General features: G+C 39.8%; 1 protein-coding gene across 1 annotated transcript; it reads right to left on the bottom strand.

The window, feature by feature from the left end:
* Positions 1-943: 943 nt before the first annotated feature.
* Positions 944-17,614, bottom strand: LOC122638298 (SUN domain-containing protein 1-like). Its single transcript, XM_043831192.1, has 3 exons — positions 16,433-17,614; positions 1,128-1,434; positions 944-965 (listed from the first exon to the last, which is right to left on the bottom strand). Coding segments are annotated over exons 1-3 (1,377 nt in total). The 5' UTR covers positions 17,501-17,614; the 3' UTR covers positions 944-963.
* Between the last annotated feature and the right edge of the window lie 1,326 nt (positions 17,615-18,940).

Raw genomic sequence — 18,940 nt, 5'->3', positions numbered from 1 at the left:
AATGGATCCATAACCCAAAGCCCTATAAAGAACCAGCTAAAACCAAAACTGCTAGAACCTGTTTAATATGTCTACATTACTTATTGGAGAAAGAACGCGACCCGATCACACCAGACATGTCACCCGCCGCCTTGAGACAGGGGGCATGAAATGACTGCCTCACCCCTAGTCATTTTTGGGGTTCTGGGGAGGGTGCGGCGATCAATTCACGAGCATCTATGTCAGGGGACAGGGACGGTGTTTCTGGTGGGACCGGGTGACGTTCTTTCTCCCATAAGTAATTTAGACATGTTGAATAGGTTCTCTTTTCCATTACTTATTTAAGATAAGTTAAAATATTTAATAGTAACTTACTGAATTATACAAAAATTATAATGTAATTCCAAAGAAAAAATAAGGGTAGCGTGTGATTATTTTACATTAGAAGATATATTTGATTATTTTGTATGCTTGGAAAATTTATTTGTACACCTCTATGACTCCCAACAATTCAATTATCTCATTCGATTATTCTAAAGAGCCTCCATGGATGAGACCCACCATAGGAACATTTAATAATAGTCATGTTTGTCATGAAATAGATAGATTCAAACCATTGGACTATTATAATACCACATACAGGATTCCAAACTAATGGCCAGCGCACGAATTTGACCCTGACTTCATCTGGATTTGAAAAGACAGAAAAAGAACATTTCGAGCTGCTTCAATTAGAAGATGTAAAATTGTTTGACTTCGGAGGTATAATTCTCCTGAGACAAGGATAACTGATTAACGTACAGACAGAGATTTACATTGTCAATACAGGAGGGTTCTCTATGTGTAGAAGAAATGGAATTCCATGTTGCACAGAGCAGGAAAAGCAAGATAACTCAGAACTAACTACCCAAAAAAGAATCTTTTCTTAAGATTACAAAATGGGGAAAGGGGGGGGGGGGGTGGTTGATGGGTTTGGGTGTACTCTCTCAGGATCAAGGATTGAGCTATTGGTTTCGGCCTCCGGATCAGTCGGTATCAGCCTGGATCAGACAGTTATACCCCTACTTTTCATTAAAATTTGAGTTTTTTTTGACGATTTTACCCTTGATCCGATACCGATACCGATACCGATTCCTCAATCCATGCTCAAGATTGAGTTGATGCCAAGAGTGCAACAGATTCAGGTTCATAACCATGTACCCTCAAGCGATAGATGCATGTGTGGGATGGGCTTCCATGGTTGGATGTGAAGTCGAACCTGATCATGTTGATGGGTTGTCCTGAAAAACTCATCGAATCAACATCAATAGTCTGTGCATTGCTCTTCTCAAAATCGTAAGTGAACTCTGTCAGCAGGAACATCTCAGGCTCTACAGAAGGATCACTGTCATGCTTTTGTAGCCATGCGGAAACCCGACAATCCTTTGGAGCACTTGACCTGTCATAGGCAACAATCTGCAGATCACAAGCAAAACAAAGTGGCATCAGAGCATGATAACCAAGCTCGGGCAAATTCTTCCTCCTTTGGGCCTCTTTTAAGTGTAAATATGAAATCAACTGCAAACAATATATCCATCAATGCTAACACACAAAGAGTCCCTTTCAAAACAAACACAGGCGAAAAGCTCAAACTTCACCTTCAATTTATTTTGATCTCCGATATGTAACAAGATTTTTTTTAGATCATCCCAACTCCTAAGAGAGATTGAACCCTAACATGCACATGCACATCATCCAAGGTGGCTCCATATCTGCCTCCATGTAAGCATGACAGTGGTTTTGATTTTTTTTTTTTTTGGGGGGGGGGGGGGGGGTGGGTTGGAGAGGGGTGGTTATAGCATTAACAGAGTTTTATTAGCCATTGATGAAAGAAATTCGTTCAGCTGAAAGTTGCAATAAATATGTACACAACATATAACCCATGTACAAGAAACCTCACAATATAGCGAGGTGAGGGCACCAAAGAGAACTAAAAGGCCAGCCACTTTACAATTGGGTTAGGCATTAAGGCCCTATATCTAAAATGCTCTCTCCCACCCCTTCTCTCTTTGGATAAGCCTATAAGACCTTGGGCTCAGCTGGTGTTTGCTGTTCTACTGCTACCACTGATGTTGTCGTTATTTTGGTTTCAGGTCCTTCGTTAATCTCTTGCCAATTATTTCCACAAATCGGGTATAATGGGATTTCGACTTATGATTTTTTATATAACAGTTTTTGGATGTAGAATTGATTTCCAAATAAGACCATTCACTATTCCACAAACTGAAATTTTCAACCTGGGTCGTAAAATGGTCCAAATTTTGGGAACTGGTCCCTGTCTAATATGGATCTAAAACTTCAAAAATTATTTTGACTGGTCAAGGTTTAATGTGATTTTTTACCGTTAGTGGTTCTATGTACAGTATGCTTAGCAGAGTTTTTCTGTTGAATTTTCTGACTACTAAGTTTGCTGTTGACTTCTGCTGTTTTCAATAGGTCATTGAAGTTGGAATTCACTCCTACAATACTTACTTTTTCTTTTGATAGATAACAGTGACATTTATTGCAAAACGAATAGCTTAAGTACAAGATATTAATTCTAATTTTTAATTTGACAACACCATTTATGGGCCATGTTTGGATAAAATTTTAATTCTCAATTCTGGGCATGAATTAGGATTGGAAATGTTCATGTTTGGCTCCAATTCTAGAGGCCAATTCTCAGAATTAGGCCACAACTGAGAATATGGCCAAAAGTTAAGTTCTCAAATCTGGGTTCTCTCTAAAGAAAGGAAATCTCGATCCTGCAGAAGTGGAATTCCACCAATTCTGTACTAAACTTTAAATAGCACATGATAAATGGCTCTTTAGTGGGGGAATTTCGGTCTTTCCACAAGAGAACATAAACATAACCCCCAAAATGCATGGAATATCACCCCACCGATTGCTCTCTCGTCTCTCCATCTCTTCCTCACTCACTCCCCCTCACTTGCAACCACAAGCTATTGCATCCAAATGCAATTCTCCAATTCTCAAAATTGGAACCAGAATTACACTTCTGAAAATTAGCTAGAATTTGCGGAAGTGAGAATTAGAATTGTCTCCAAACGTGACCAGAGGCCCAAAAACAGCAACTATATACTTACACCTCTCCCCTAGAACACACATCTGCAATAGAATTAACAGATCTCATTCTCCAAGAGAAAGAGTAGGTTCCTTGAGAGCCTAAAGTTCTAGCTTTCCTGGAAAAAAAAAATATGGAGGCAATGGCCCTTGTCTGGTATTGTAGCAACCTCTCACCAACAGTGAGTCTCCTCCCATAAAAACATTAATCTAACCAATTGGCAATGTAATTTCCAGCCCCCACAAATCTCACTTGATTTGGACTCCATTTGAATTTTCAAAAAATTTTAAGCATGATCCAGTCAGGAAACAAAACCATAGTTGTCATGGCATCTAGGCGACCCAAGGTGTTGGAGGGGGTTCAGATGCAAGGCGACACCAACAAGGTGACCACCGCGCGTCCAAGGCGCCCGCCAAGGCAACCAAGGTGCTCAAGGCACTTACTTGGGGCCTATGTGCTTATTATTTATTTTGCTTGGGTGGACTTCTTTTGGTGGGTTCTCTGGCAAGTTAATTGGATTCAATCACCACTTTCCTGCATCAGGTCCTTATCAAGCATGTTGAGATTTCAATACTAGCATACGGCTACACAGGTTGAAATGAACCTCTGACTCATCTGGGTCCATTTTATGCCCCTGTACAGAGGGTGGTTGTAAGTTCGAGCTTTTCCTCTTAAAAAGTCCAGTCTTACTTTATACATGAAGCTAATCAGTGGACCTATAATTTAGTTAGGAAAGGCTTTCTTATTTGCGGTTGGGGCGGGTTTTGGTCTGTTACTAGGCCAACTCGAAACCAACCGTTAAGAAAGTTTACGTTTCGGTTCGATCTGGTTTCTTATCAGTTTGTGATGGAGATATGAAGACCTACGTCCGTAAGAAGAAGAAGAAGTCCAAGTAGTTGCTGTTTAGTTCTTTAGTTTACTGTTTTAGTTCCATACTTAGTTTTATTTTGATGTATTTTGTTTTTAAAGTGAACCGGGTCCAAACTGGTCCAATCAGTGGAGTTCAATTTAAATGACTTCAGCTACTTTTTACTTATGTAATTCTGGGCAAGGTTCTAAAGCCAAAAACCAAGACGAGTCGAGATCTTGGCGAGTTATTGCATTTTATTTTTTTTACTCGGACCCCCAACTCGATGGGTTTTACACATATTTTGGGTCTGAAACTTGGTATTCAGCCTATTTCAGGCCATTTAAACACAATGACATGCCCAGATTTCCCAAAAAACAAGTCCAAATATGAGTTTCACTTTGGACCATAGGTTGGTAGGCGACGACTCGTACTAAAACAACCTACTCTACACATAATTTAGTAATACATAGCAAATTAGCAATCAAAACATTCAATTTAGTACATATCAATCAAAATATTCAAATAAAAAATACATTACATCAATCTTCTCTGAATTTGTTACATAAAATGTGATCGAGTAATAAATTCTTCCCCATATTGATCCACAAAGAATTCCCATGTCATAAAATTGCTGAAGTGTTGCGCATAGTGTGACACAGCCTCCATATAAGTGTTGTCATCAACATATACCAAACTCCCTATCCTAGGGTACATGGGAGGTTGTTGGTATGAGGTGTGAGATCCACTGCTACTGTCATATTGAGTTTGAGGCATGTAAGGCTGGTTTGGGACTGGGAATATGTACCCAAAACCTGACCTAGTGCTTTGATTGTCAAACTCAACTGCTGACTACCCATACTGACCATAGCCACTATATTCAGAACCGGTGCTCTCCTGGCCATAGTCATAGCCATGATGATGCTGAGATGAATGCCATGACTGATGCTCACTAGTAGTATCTATACTCATGCTTCCAAAAATTGCAAACATGGTGTTCATACTACTGTCATCATCCTGAGCATGTGAGTGTTTGCGACCCTTCTTTCTGTTGTATGTTTTAGTGTGGCCACCATGCCCATGGTCTTAATCTTGAGTGGCATGCGTAAACTGAGACTCACCTGTGAAACGCAAAGGTACCTCCTACATTCCCACTTCATACTGGTACTGCTCGCGCATCCCCTCATAACGATCATCATAATAACCACCACTCTGCATGCCACCAGCACCAGCACCACCATCACCATCATCACCACTGTCATCATCACTACCATCATCATCATCAGCAGGACTTCCTACAGTAGGCTCAAAAGATCTCGGTGAGTTTGAATGTGCACGCCCCTCTTGCGACATATATTCTTCAACATCAGTACCGGTTACAGACGCAATGGTGGGGTCGGGCCCACCCCCAGGCTGATCCATATCGGGTGTACCACGATCCCTCATCCACTGGAATAGGGGATCCTCATCCTCATCAGAGTCCTCTTGGAAAATGTTGGACAATTCAATGGGTTCTTTATCATTGGCTTCAATTCCTTCACGTATGTGCCTCATCCTTAATCTCATATTGTAGTGCACATACACAAGCTGCTCCAGTCGTTCGCTACCCAACCTATTTCGCCTCTTTGAATGTATCAATGAGAATGTACTCCAGTTGCACTCATATCCGGAGGATGAACAAGTTTGTGAGAGCACCCTCAATGCTACCTTCCTCAGGGTTGGGTGAACTTGTACCATTAAGCACCCACCAGTCGGTTGCATTACAAATATAGAATATTAAGAATATGTACATTCTAAAGGGATAAAATTATAATTCATAAATGTAATATCATACTACCTACCAGGGTCTGACTTTTGTCTAGCCTCCACTGCAGCTTGTCGACCGAAACTTACTGAGGCCTCTCTGAAATTTGTTGATCTATTTTCATTTTAAATTTCAAACATTATTAAAGGCATTAGTATTTGCTATTTAGTAATTACATTCATAAACTAACTACCAAAGTCCCATACTCTCACCTCATCATTACAGATAGCTTGTATCTTTGGATTGGGCTTCAACTTCTCAATAACAGCTTGAACTGCCACTAACAAATATATGTTTAGCCCAAGATCATGGGAGTACTGATACTTTGGATTCAAATAGTATACTGGTAAAGTAGGCATCACAAATATAATTTGTTAGTAACTTAATGCCTTTGGATTTTGAATATGTAAATGTAAAAAAGTTTTAACATTTAAAATGTAAAGTATGTTGAACTCACCAGCTTTATGTAATGGATGACTCAAGTGCTTCTCCCACCGCTCATCAATGATGTTAATGTAGGACTTTGCACTTCTAGGTATAACAGCTCTAACCATTTCCTTCATTTTTTGAATGACAGCATAAATGTGGGCCAAGGTAGGCTTCTTCTCTGTCTCAACCATCCTCAGTACTGCCACCACTGGCTCTAATATGGCAACCACTTTATGCAAGTCCTTCCAGAATCCATCACTTGCAATGGTTTGTTGTGTTGTCTTCCCTTCTTCTGACCTAGAACCTTGCCAATTAAACCATTGTTCACTTGCAAACATAGACCTCAGACCAATCACCTTCGTCAGAAAACTCTTCAATGCAATGTAATTAGTGGCAAATCGAGTAACACCAGGCCTCACTAAATCTCCATTGCATTTTTCCCTCAACAAAGCTAAAGTATGATGCATCCTTTGATGCATCAACAGACTTCAAGAATACAGTCTTCCCATTGCAACTCACCATGAAATTTATGATGGACAGTCTAATAGGTCCAGTCCAACCATAAGCCATAAGAGTAATCCCATATGTCTCCCACATTAGCTTCAAACTATCAATGTAATCTTTCAGCTCCTGTACCTCCTGAGGTAAATATACATTGTATAATTCATGTGGTGAAGGCCCCTTCCATCCTGGGCCAGCCCTCCCTGCAGCGTCAAGGAATGCATTATAGTATGTCCCTTGTGCTACATTAGTTGGAATGCCATGGTAAAGCATGAACTTGCTGAAGGCTTTTCGTGCTTCCTCTTGTTTACCACCAAACATTTGCGGGATGGTTGGCTGGTAGGCATCTTATTGCCTAAAAATTGTTGGATCCTGCTTAAAAATGGGTTCTAGAGATTGTGCTCGTGGTCGGGTTAGGGGTCGTGGTATATTTCTTGTCCCAGTGCTTTTCCTCCGCTCATCTTCTTGCACTAGTGCAGCTGAGCCAGATCCACCAGCTCCTTTTGCTTGCTCATATGCTCTTATATTCTCAAAATGAAAACTTTGTCTACTCTCTACCAAAGCCTGCTGGTAAATTCTCCATTCAGCCTCTGATTGAAACTCATCAGGTGGAGGCCTAAAGTCAGTATCATCTCCTACACGGACCTCTACACCAAGCCTCTAGTACTGCCTCATCAAACTGTTGTTGCATTCTTTCCCTCTCAGCTTTCTTTATTCTTCCTCCTTTCAAGTGTTGTGTCATTGCCACTTTCACTTGGGTAGGAATATTTGGGCATGAGGCAACATCCTTGCCTGTACCAGACAAATGTTGCTTTAACCTGGTGACTCCACCAGGTAGCAACTTTCCACAATAATTGCATTTGGACTTCTTTTTGTCTTCGGACATCGAAACTCCATCTTACCATGCTATATCAGACATTGTGTACAAAATGTCTTATATTTTACACTGTTACATAAAAAAACATGTATTAATATAACCATGGTTCACTTAAAGTAAGGTATTCAAGACTTAAAGTATGTTATTCATAACTGTTAAACATAATGTCAAGCTATTAGAAATATGAAATAACTATCTCTTATTTATCCCCTAACCCTAGTATTTATTTCTTAATTAAAAATAATATTTAAAATTTTTATTAAAAATATTTATACCTTAAAGTATAAGAAAAATATAATTTAATGATGTATTTGACACCATTTGAAGTTGAACATTATGTACATATGTTGTACATAATTTTTCATAAACAACAAGTATTTTTCCTTAATATTATATATATATTTTTAATTTTAATAATATTTTTATTAAATCTGAAAAATAAAATATATTTTTTAATCGGTGAAAATAAAAAACTGACCCATGAGGCTGTAGAGCATCCCAAGTTGTTTAACATATATGAAAATCATTTTCAAACAATCACTATTCATCTTATTTTTTTCAATTTTTTTTCTTTCAAATAAATCATTTATTTTTCTAGAAATTATAATAAAAAAATTTAGTAACTGAAAAATAATTCCGACTCCATCAAGTGATAGATCGGCCAAAGATGTTTAACATATCTCAAAACCACATGAATCTATCAAGGATTGCACAAATTTTGTTGAAAAAAATAGATTTGGGGAAAATTAGAAAATACCTTTGAAAAATCTTCAAATAGGTGATGATTCTTGGACTGTTGGAGTTGAATCTTCAATTTAGTACTTGAATCTCAATTGAAACCATGCAATCCACCCAAGATTTGAAGCAAATAGGAAGAAAATGGAGGTAGATGGTTGTTTTCCCTTTTTTTAGAGGCTTAGGACAGAACTCGCCGAGATTTGCGAGTTCTGTCCATGTAGCTTCTTTTATAAAATGGGGTAGATGGGTTAAATGGGGTGAAAAAATGGGTCAAAACCCATATCCAGACCCGATACCGAGATCTCAGCCAGAAATTGTAAATTTATAATGTAAAAAATCAGGAAAATATCTTCAAAATAGGGGTCAGCTGCATGGGTCGAGACGATATCAAGATCTCGCCGAGAAAATGTAAAAAAATAATACGTATGCCATATCGACTTGGTTTTTTGAAATACCAAGAAACTCGACGAGATCTCGCGAGTTCTCGAACCATGGACGAAAGTAGTAAACAAGAGTTTGGGAAATCTGTTGAGGTGTTTAGTCAAGGATTATAACAAGACATGGCCTTCTATTCTTGACATTGCTGAGTTCGCCTATAAGTCCGTGAACAGGAAAACAGGACATACTCCTTTCGATATCTTACTTGGAGTTCAGCCAAGGTGTCCTATTGACCTTGTTTGTTTGCCCCTCAAGCTCGGGTTAGGCTTGAAGCTGATGAGTTCTTGCACCACATCACAGCGGTGCATGCTGACATTCAACGACGCATTGCTCTTAGCAATGATGTTTACAAAGCAACATCTGATTGTCATCGATGTTATGTGGAATTTAACCTGGAGACATAGTTATGGTTCGTATCAACCCTAAGAGACACCAATCAGGTGTCAATACCAAACTTCATCCCAAGAAGATGGGTCCGTACGAGGTGCTGAAATGTATTAGACCTAACGCTTATGTGCTCGAGTTACTTACTGATATGAGCATAAGTAATGTCTTCAACGTGACTGATTTAAATCTCTATGTGGGACATCACTCAGATGATGGTGATTCGGAACAATTACTGAGGCTGCCCCAATTCAAATCAACCATTGATGACATTATCAAAGAGGTTTTGGATGACATGCACTAGACCATTCGACATGGCAGTGGTTACCATGCTTTCTTTGTCAAATGGAAAGGTCACCCATGCCATGACAACACTTGGATTCACGTTGACGACTTCAAGAGGCTCAACACCAATTTATATGAACGATACATGTCCTTTACCCATTCGTCGGAGACGAATGTTATCAAGCTGCAGAGAGCTGATGCAAATCTGAAGACCTACTTCCATAAGAAGAAGAAGAATTCCAAGTAACCGCTGTTTAGCTATTTAGTTTACTGTTTTAGTTCCATACTTAGTTTTATTTTGATGTATTTTGTTTTTAAATTGAACTGGGTCCAAACTGGTCCAACCAGTGGTTCAATTTAAATTACGTAAGTTACTTTTTTTTTATTTACTTTATACTTGCGTAATTCTGGGGCCACCCCTCTCCACGCCATGGTTCGAGAACTCGCGAGATCTCGCCGAGTTTCTCGGTATTTCAAAAAACCGAGTCGATATGGAATACACATTATTTTTTTACATTTTCTCGGCGAGATCTTGAGATCTCGGTATAGTCTCGACCCATGCAGCTGACCCCTATTTTGAAGATATTTTCCTGATTTTTTACATTATAAATTTACAATTTCTCGCCGAGATCTCGATCTTGGCGAGATCTCAATATCAGGTCTGGATATGGGTTTTGACCCATTTTTTCACCCCATTTAACCCATCTACCCCATTTTATAAAAGAAGCTACATGGACAGAACTCGCAAATCTCGACGAGTTCTATCCTAAACCTCTAAAAAAAGGAAAAACAACCATCTACCTCCATTTTCTTCCTCTTTGCTTCAAATCTTGGGTGGATTGCATGGTTTCAAGTGAGATTCAAGTACTAAATTGAATATTCAACTCCAACAGTCCAAGAATCATCACCTATTTGAAGATTTTAAAAAGGTATTTTCTAGTTTTCCCCAAATCTATTTTTTTCAACAAAATTTGTACAATCCTTGATAGATTCATGTGGTTTTGAGATATGTTAAACATCTTTGGCCGATCTATCACTTGATGGAGTCGGAATTATTTTTCAGTTATTAAATTTTTTATTATAATTTCTAAAAAAAAAAATGAAAAAAATAAGATGAATAGTAATTGTTTGAAAATGATTTTCATATATGTTGAACAACTTGGGATGCTCTATAGCCTCATGGATCAGTTTTTTATTTTCACCCATTCAAAAATTTATTTTATTTTTCAGCTTTAATAAAAATTTTATTAAAATTAAAAATATATATATAATATTAAGGAAAAATATTTGTTGTTTATGGAAAATTATGTACAACATATGTACATAATGTTCAACTTCAAATGGTGTCAAATACATCATTACATTATATTTTTCTTATACTTTAAGGAATAAATATTTTTAATAAAAATTCTAAATATTATTTTTAATTAAGAAATAAATACTAAGGTTAGGGGATAAATAAGAGATAGTTATTTTATAGGTCTAGTAGCTTCGCATTATGTTTAACAGTTATGAATAGCATACTTTAAGTCTTGAATACCTTACTTTAAGTGAACCATGGTTATTAATACATACTTTTTTATGTAACAGTGTAAAATATAAGACATTTTGTACACAATATCTAATATAGCATGGCAACATGGAGTCCCGATGTCCGAAGACAAAAAGAAGTCCAAATGTAATTATTGTGGAAAGTTGCTCTCTGGAGGAGCCACCAGGTTAAAGTAACATTTGTCTGGTACAGGCAAGGATGTTGCCTCATGCCCAAATGTTCCTACCCAAGTGAAAATGGCAATGATACAACACTTGAAATGAGGAAGAATAAAGAAAACTGAGAGGGAAAGAATGCAACAACAGCTTAATGAGGCAGTACTAAAGAGGCCTGGTGTAGAAGTCCGTGGAGGAGATGATACTAACTTTAGGCCTCCACCTGGTGAGTTTCAATCAAGGGCTGAATGGAAAATTTAACAACAGACTTTGGCAGAGAGTAGACAAAGTTTTCATTTTGAGAATATAAGAGCATATGAGCAAGCAAGAAGAGTTGGTGAATCTGGCTCAGCTGCACTAGCGCAAGAAGATGAGAGGAGGAAAAGCACTGGGACAAGAAATATACTACGACCCCCAACCCGACCACGAGCACATTCTCCAGATCCCATTTTTTAGCAGGATCCAACAATTTTTAGGCAACAAGATGCCTACCAGCCAACCATCCCGCAAATGTTTGGTGGTAAACAAGAGAAAGCACAAAAAACCTTCAGCAAGTTCATGCTTTACCATGGCATTCCAACTAATGTAGCACAAAGAACATACTATAATGCATTCCTTGACGCTGCAGGGAGGGCTGGCCCAGGATGGAAGGGGCCTTCACCACATGAATTATACAATGTATATTTGCCTCAGGAGGTACAGGAGCTGAAAGATTACATTGATGGTTTGAAGCCAATGTGGGAGACATATCGGATTACTCTTATGGCTGATGGTTGGACTGGACCTACTAGACTGTCCATCATAAATTTCATAGTGAGTTGCAATGGGAAGACTGTATTCTTGAAGTCTGTTGATGCATCAAAGCATGTAAAGGATGCATTATACTTGTATAAGGAGTTTAAGCAAGTGGTGGAGGAGGTAGGAGTAAAGAACGTTATCCAAATTGTGACGGATAACAGTTTCAACTTTAAAAAGGCTGGAGAGAAGTTGATGAATAAGAAGAGTAAGAGGATCCGACTCTTTTGGATTCCATGTGCAGCCCATTTTATTGATTTAATGCTGAAGGACATGGAGAAAAAGACTTTGGTAGCGAGTGTGGTAAATAGAGCAAGGCAAGTGACAAATTTTGTGTATAACTATGGTCATGCTTTAGCCTTGTTGAGGGAAAACTGCAATGGAGATTTAGTGAGGCCTGGTGTCACTCGATTTACCACCAATTACATTGCATTGAAGAGCTTTCAAACAAAGGTGATAGGTCTGAGGTCTATGTTTGCAAGTGAACAATGGTTTGGTTGGCAAGGTTCTAGGTCAGAAGAAGGGAAAGCAACACAATAGACCATTGCAAGTGATGGATTCTGGAAGGACTTGCATAAAGTGGTTGCCTCCATATTAGAGCCAGTGGTGGCAGTACTGAAGATGGTTGATACAGAGAAGAAGCCTACCTTGGTCCACATTTATGCTGCCATTCAAAATATGGAGGAAATGGTTAGAGCTGCTATAACTCGAAGTGCAAAGTCCTACATTAACATCATTGATGAGCGGTGGGAGAAGCACTTGAGTCATCCATTGCATAAAGCTGGTGAGTTCAACATACTTTACACTTTAAATGTTAAAACTTTTTTACATTTACATATTCAAAACCCAAAGGCATTAAGTCACTAACAAATTATATTTGTGGTGTCTACTTTACCAACATACTATTTGAATCCAAAGTATCAGTACTCCCATGATCTTGGGCTAGACACAGATTTGTTAGTGGCAGTTCAAGCTGTTATTGAGAAGTTGGAGTCCAATCCAAAGATACAAGCTACCTGCAATGATAAGGTGAGAGTATGGGACTCTGGTACTTTGGTAGTTAGTTTATGAATGTAATTACTAAATAGCAAATACTAATGCCTCTAACAATGTTTGAAATTTAAAATGAAAATAGATCAAATACTTCGAGAGGCCTCAGCAAGTTCCGGTCGACAAGCTGCAGTGGAGGGTAGACAAAAGTCAGACCCTGGTAGGTGGTATAATATTACATTTATGAATTATAATTTTATCCCTTTAGAATGTACATATTCTTGATATTCTATATTTGTAATGCAGCCAACTAGTGCGTGCTTTATGGTACAAGTTCACCCAACCTGAGGAAGGTAGCAGTGAGAGTACTCTCACAAACTTGTTCATCCTCCGGATGTGAGCGCAACTGGAGTACATGCTCATTGATACATTCAAAGAGGCGGAACAGGTTGGATAGCGAATGACTGGAGCAGCTTGTGTATGTGCACTACAATATGAGATTAAGGATGAGGCATATACGTGGAGGAATTGAAGCCAATGATAAAGAACCCATTGAACTGTCCAACATTTTCCAGGACTCTGATGAGGATGAGGATCCCCTATTCCGGTGGGTGAGGGATCGTGGTACACCCAATATGGATTAGCCTGGGGGTAGGCCCGACCCCACCATTGCGTCTGTAACCGGTACTGATGTTGAAGAATATATGTCGCTAGAGGGGCGTGCACATTCAAACTCACCGAGACCTTTTAAGCCTATTGTAGGAAGTCCTACTGATGATGATGATGGTGGTGATGATGACAGTGGTGATGATGGTGATGGTGGCGATGACGGTGGTGGTGGTGGTGGTGGTGGTTATTATGATGATCATCATGAGGGGATGCGCGAGCAGTACCAGTATGAAGTGGGAACGCAGGAGGACCCTTTGCGTTTCACAGGTGAGTCTCAGTTTACGCATGCCACTCAAGATCAAGACCATCGGCATGGTAGCCACACTAAAACATACAACAGAAAGAAGGGTCACAAACACTCACATGCTCAGGATGATGACAGCAGTATGAACACCATGCTTGCAAGTTTTGGAAGCATATGTATAGATACTACTAGTGAGCATCAGTCATGGCATTCATCTCAGCATCATCATGGCTATGACTATGGCCAGGAGAGCATCGGTTCTGAATATAGTGGTTATGGTCAGTATGGGCAGTCAGCAGTTGAGTTTGACAATCAAAGCACTGGGTCATGTTTTGGGTTCATATTCCTAGTCCCAAACAAGCTATACATGCCTCAAACTCAATATGACAGTAGCAGTGGATCTCACACCTCATACCAACAGCCTCCCATGTACCCTAGGATAGGGAGTTTGGTATATGTTGATGACAACACTTATATGGAGGTTGTGTCACACTATGCGCAACACTTCAGCAATTCTATGACATGGGAATTTTTTGTGGATCAATATGGGGAAGAATTTATTACTCGATCACATTTTATGTAACAAATTCAGAGAACATTGATGTAATGTACTTTTTATTTGAATGTTTTGATTGATATGTACTAAATTGAATGTTTTGATTGATATGTACTAAATTGAATGTTTTGATTGCTAATTTGCTATGTATTACTAAATTATGTGTAGAATAGGTCGTTTTAGTACAACTCGTTGCCTACCAACCTATGGTTCAAAGTGAAACTCATATTTGGACTTGTTTTTTGGAAAATCTGGGCATGCCATTGTGTTTAAATGGCCTGAAATAGGCTGAATACCAAGTTTCAGACCCAAAATATGTGTAAAACCCACCGAGTTGGGGGTTCGAGTAAAAAAATAAAATAAAATGCAATAACTTGCCGAGATCTCGACTCGTCTCGGTTTTTGGCTGGGCCGAGATGCCTCTGAGACCCGAGTTTTAGAACCTTGCTCCACGCATAAGAAAGGGAGTGTTATGTCAGTTTGAGTCAGCTAGGTGGGTTTTTAGCCTCCTAATATGATTAGGAAACCAGGCCTTAGGCCTTTAAATAAAGTTGGAATCGTGGAGGCCTTTACTTACCTCACACAAAATTTTAAACTCAACAAAGCTTATGTTTCTGCAACTTGTCTTCTCTGCTTAAGATTTGTCTTGTTTGATCAAGGCTGAAGGAACCAGTGTTTGATCCGATTGACAACTTGTGGTGGGAAGCCCGGGTGGATCGTTTGGTTCTTCTCTACATCTCTACTACTATTCTACTGTCAAGAATTCTGATATCAAGGTCTTTCCGTCAACAAGTAAGTCTGAATCAGAAACCCTAGATCTCCTCTTCCTCCCTTCTAGCAGATCCTCAATAAACCGAGCGATATTCAACCGTGAGAATACCTCCAAACTTTGATCAAGTGTTGATCAGCCCTAATGAGGAACTCAATCCAAGTCTGAGCATAGTCTGCCCAGCCGATCCCCTTTAATCTTATTTTCACTCTTCTAACATTAACCCTAAATTTCACTCTGTTATCTTCCACACTTGCTGCCGATTCTGTCCCTACCGACCTACCCCATTAGCTTGCTGAAAATCAGATTATGATACTTCTGAGATCAGTGAATTAATTACCTATTACCAACCCTAACTCCAGTTCCTTAACCTAACCATTTTCCCTGGTTTTCTAACCTTAAATTGAATCACCCTTTGAATAAAGATTCTGGTTTGGTTTCTAGTTTGAGTAAATCAAATCTAGGACTACATTAGTTTGTAATCGGAGTCCTATCAGGTTTGGTCTCCTTTTTTCCCGAGTTCGGTCCCATCTGGATCCATTTTATGCCCCTATACAGAGGGTGGTTGTAAGTTTGAGATTTTGCTCTTAAAAAGTCAAGTCTTTCTTTATACAGGAAGCTAATCAGTGGACCTAATATTTAGTTAGGAAAGGCTTTCTTATTCCTTGTGCATGCCTTTTGGAGCCCTGGACTAAGGGTGTCAGTTGGTCGGTTCGGGCCGGTTTCAGTCTGTTACTAGGCCAACTTGAAATCAACTGTTAAGAAAGTTTTGGTTTCAGTTTTGGTTACGGTTCGGTCTGGTTACTTATCAGTTTGTAATCAGGCTCCTATCAGGTTCTGCTGAGTTGCTCTGAGAATTTGAGGGAGGCTACAATCCAGTATAAGAGCAAGATTATTTGATTCCATCAAGTTTGGATATTGCAAACCATGGTTCAGCTATCAGTTAAATGTACTCATCATGGAGGCACAGTATAGTCACACATGCCTAGCTAATGCTATCAACATTCAATGCACAGGATTTCCACAATTATACGATTACAATCAGCATGTTTCCCTACCATGTTACGTAAACAATGAATAATGAAACTTGAAATTCAAACATCTATTAAAGTATGCATCTCGAAAAATTTGAACTTTGCTATTTTTCACATATATACAGAACAAGCAGCATATATAGATTCCTGATCAAATGATCATTTAGTATAACGTAAGTAGAAGAAAATTAACATAGCACAAAATTTAATGAATGTAACGCAATAACCAATTGGAGGAAAAACAAAATGAAGACTCAGAACATAGTTGGGGGAGAAACATCACCTTGGCAACATGTTCAAGAGTAATAGCCTCTGGCACAATTGTGGATCTCAGCCTAATCTCAACCCATCCACTGCTTCCAGATAGAGGAAAACACTGCCCAGGCTCACCAAAACTTGGCTGCAACATCTTCTGTGCATCACTATGAACCCCAATTTGGCCAGTAGTTGCAGAAAACCAACTTAGGCCTTTCCCAGGGTAGTAGGGGTTTGAATGCTTAACCACCCTGGCCCCACCAGAGGCCAATGCATAGTCTACCCTTCCAAGCCCATCAGCCGCATGCTTTTCAATCTCATTTGAGACAATGTCTCTAGCTAAGGCCCTAATGTCATCCAAACTCCAATCTTTATCACTCTCTTCAGGGCTTCTACTGTTCTTCAACCCATCTGAAAACCGCTCAAAATCTTCCTTAGTAATGATACCAGCAGCAATCAACTCACCCAAAGACCTGTCAATTCCATCAGTCCTATCCACCAGTTTCTTCATTTCATTCTCAAGAAACGCTCCTTTATCTTCAACATTCGTCAACTTTCGATCCACAACCTCAACCTGAACCTGCATCAATTTTGTCGTCGTCTTCACAAACTTCTCAACCTCTGCAATCCGCCCTTCGAAATCCGACATACCCAGTCGACCAATGGCAATGTCCTCAGACTTGTAAGCTTTCCACATCAATTGGGCAAGAACTAACACAATAAGAAGAGACAACAGGTTCCAAATCAAACTACTAAAACCTTTCTCCCACCAGTGCTTCTCCGGCTTCGAAACCACTTTCCTCGTACGCCGAGGCGAAATGGTGGAATTAATAATATTCTTCTTTTCCTGCAACAAATCCTTGGGTCTCTCAAGAACCGTCTCACCCCTAATCGAATGACTGAAATCTTTCCCACCAGACAACTTCTCATCGCCACCGGCGTCGGAAACTCCATCGTCCCCGACCATTTTGAGACTCGATTTCTTCTCCGCAACAACGACAGTCCTCCTCCTCGCATTTGGCTTAGAACCCAGAGCCAACGAAGGGTTACCGTTGACCGCCGGATTCGTATTGATCGCGACGGTCGAAGCAGACATCGTATCACTCTCTAAATTTTGCCCTGTGACTGCAACTTTTGGCACCCAACAAAACCTAGATTTCAAAAAACCCTAAAATGACGGCGGAAGAAACAGAAATGAAAGTCAAAATATGCGAATCCGAGATCCCAGCAAGAGTTGACCAAAGAAGTAACCGGAGAAGTTACAGAGAAGACGGAGAGATCCAAGAGTAGAGAGAGAGAGAGGCTCTGCTTGAGATTTCAGACCGATGGCAGAAGGTGTAAATGTCAGTATATATTGTGTTACATTGATAATTGGGCTTAAATTAAGGAGCAGCGAAAATAACATTCATAGGCTATGTTCTTTTCTCTTTTCTTGTTTTTTTGATGAAAGTGTAATCGGATAAACTACACACAATCCTAAAAGATTAATCATGTAACATAGTGTTCGTATGATCAGAGAAAGAGAGAAGAAATAACATTCTTGACCCGGTTTGTTTGACAAGGAGGATGGGGTGGGATTGTGGGAATGTTGTGGGACTGGATCTCATAGTGTAGTGGGTTGAAAAATAGGAGCATGAATCGTAATTAAAGTGCTTTGTTTTTTGTGAGACTTTGGATAACATAGGGGTGGGATTTTCAAGTGCCACACCAACAGACAATGCATTTAATTTGATTTTCTGAACTTTCGTACGTTTACCACCCCAGATTAAACAAACAAGGTTGGAATGAGATTTTGAAATGCCACATCAACACTTTTCCACCACACTTTTTCCCCTCACTTAAGTCCCCGTCAAACAAACGGGATAGTGTCCATGGTTTTAGTGCTCGGTATCGAAACGGGTATCAGCAACCCGCGAAACCGATATGATACTTGTTGCGTCAGGAAATCGTCGGGCGGTCCTGCGAGTGTCATCACCTACAAGAGGACTAAGAAGTCACCAGAGAGAACTGGTGTGGTTCTGGCCTAGGGCTCATCGATGCCAAAGTCAGATCTCCTGAGCAAATAGATGAATAGTGATTATTCCATATGGGTTGAGGGTGTGAGATACCTCTTCTTTTATAATGGTCTGTGGCGGAGTGGAGAGTCCCTAGTTGATGTGGAGTCTTCTTCGTGGGTGGAGGAGTCCTGAGTAGCAGGGCTCCTTCCTGGTTGGTTGTCTTCCTGTGAGACTTAGTATCCCAGTAGGATTGTCCTTCTTGGTGGATAGATCCTTCTACATGGTAGATAAGGTCCCTGGTGCTTGAGTCCATTTGGGTTACATAAGTGGTAGGTGATGGCCCAAAGTCCTCACAGTGGTGTATATCTTGTTGGTGACGTGGTGGTGGTGTCGTCCAGCTTGTACCTGCACCTTGTCGAGGTCTCAACACCTCAATGGATGAGGCCTAAGAGGGAAAGATGTCTAGGTGGTCCTTGGCCCAAGGTGGATGGTGCCCAGGGCAGCTGGCGCCCTGGTGGATGGCGCCCAAGTGCGGGTGA

This window comes from Telopea speciosissima, chromosome 8 (assembly GCF_018873765.1).
Source record: "Telopea speciosissima isolate NSW1024214 ecotype Mountain lineage chromosome 8, Tspe_v1, whole genome shotgun sequence".
Classification (NCBI taxonomy): Eukaryota; Viridiplantae; Streptophyta; class Magnoliopsida; order Proteales; family Proteaceae; genus Telopea; species Telopea speciosissima.
This window is presented reverse-complemented; position numbering and strand designations above follow the sequence as displayed.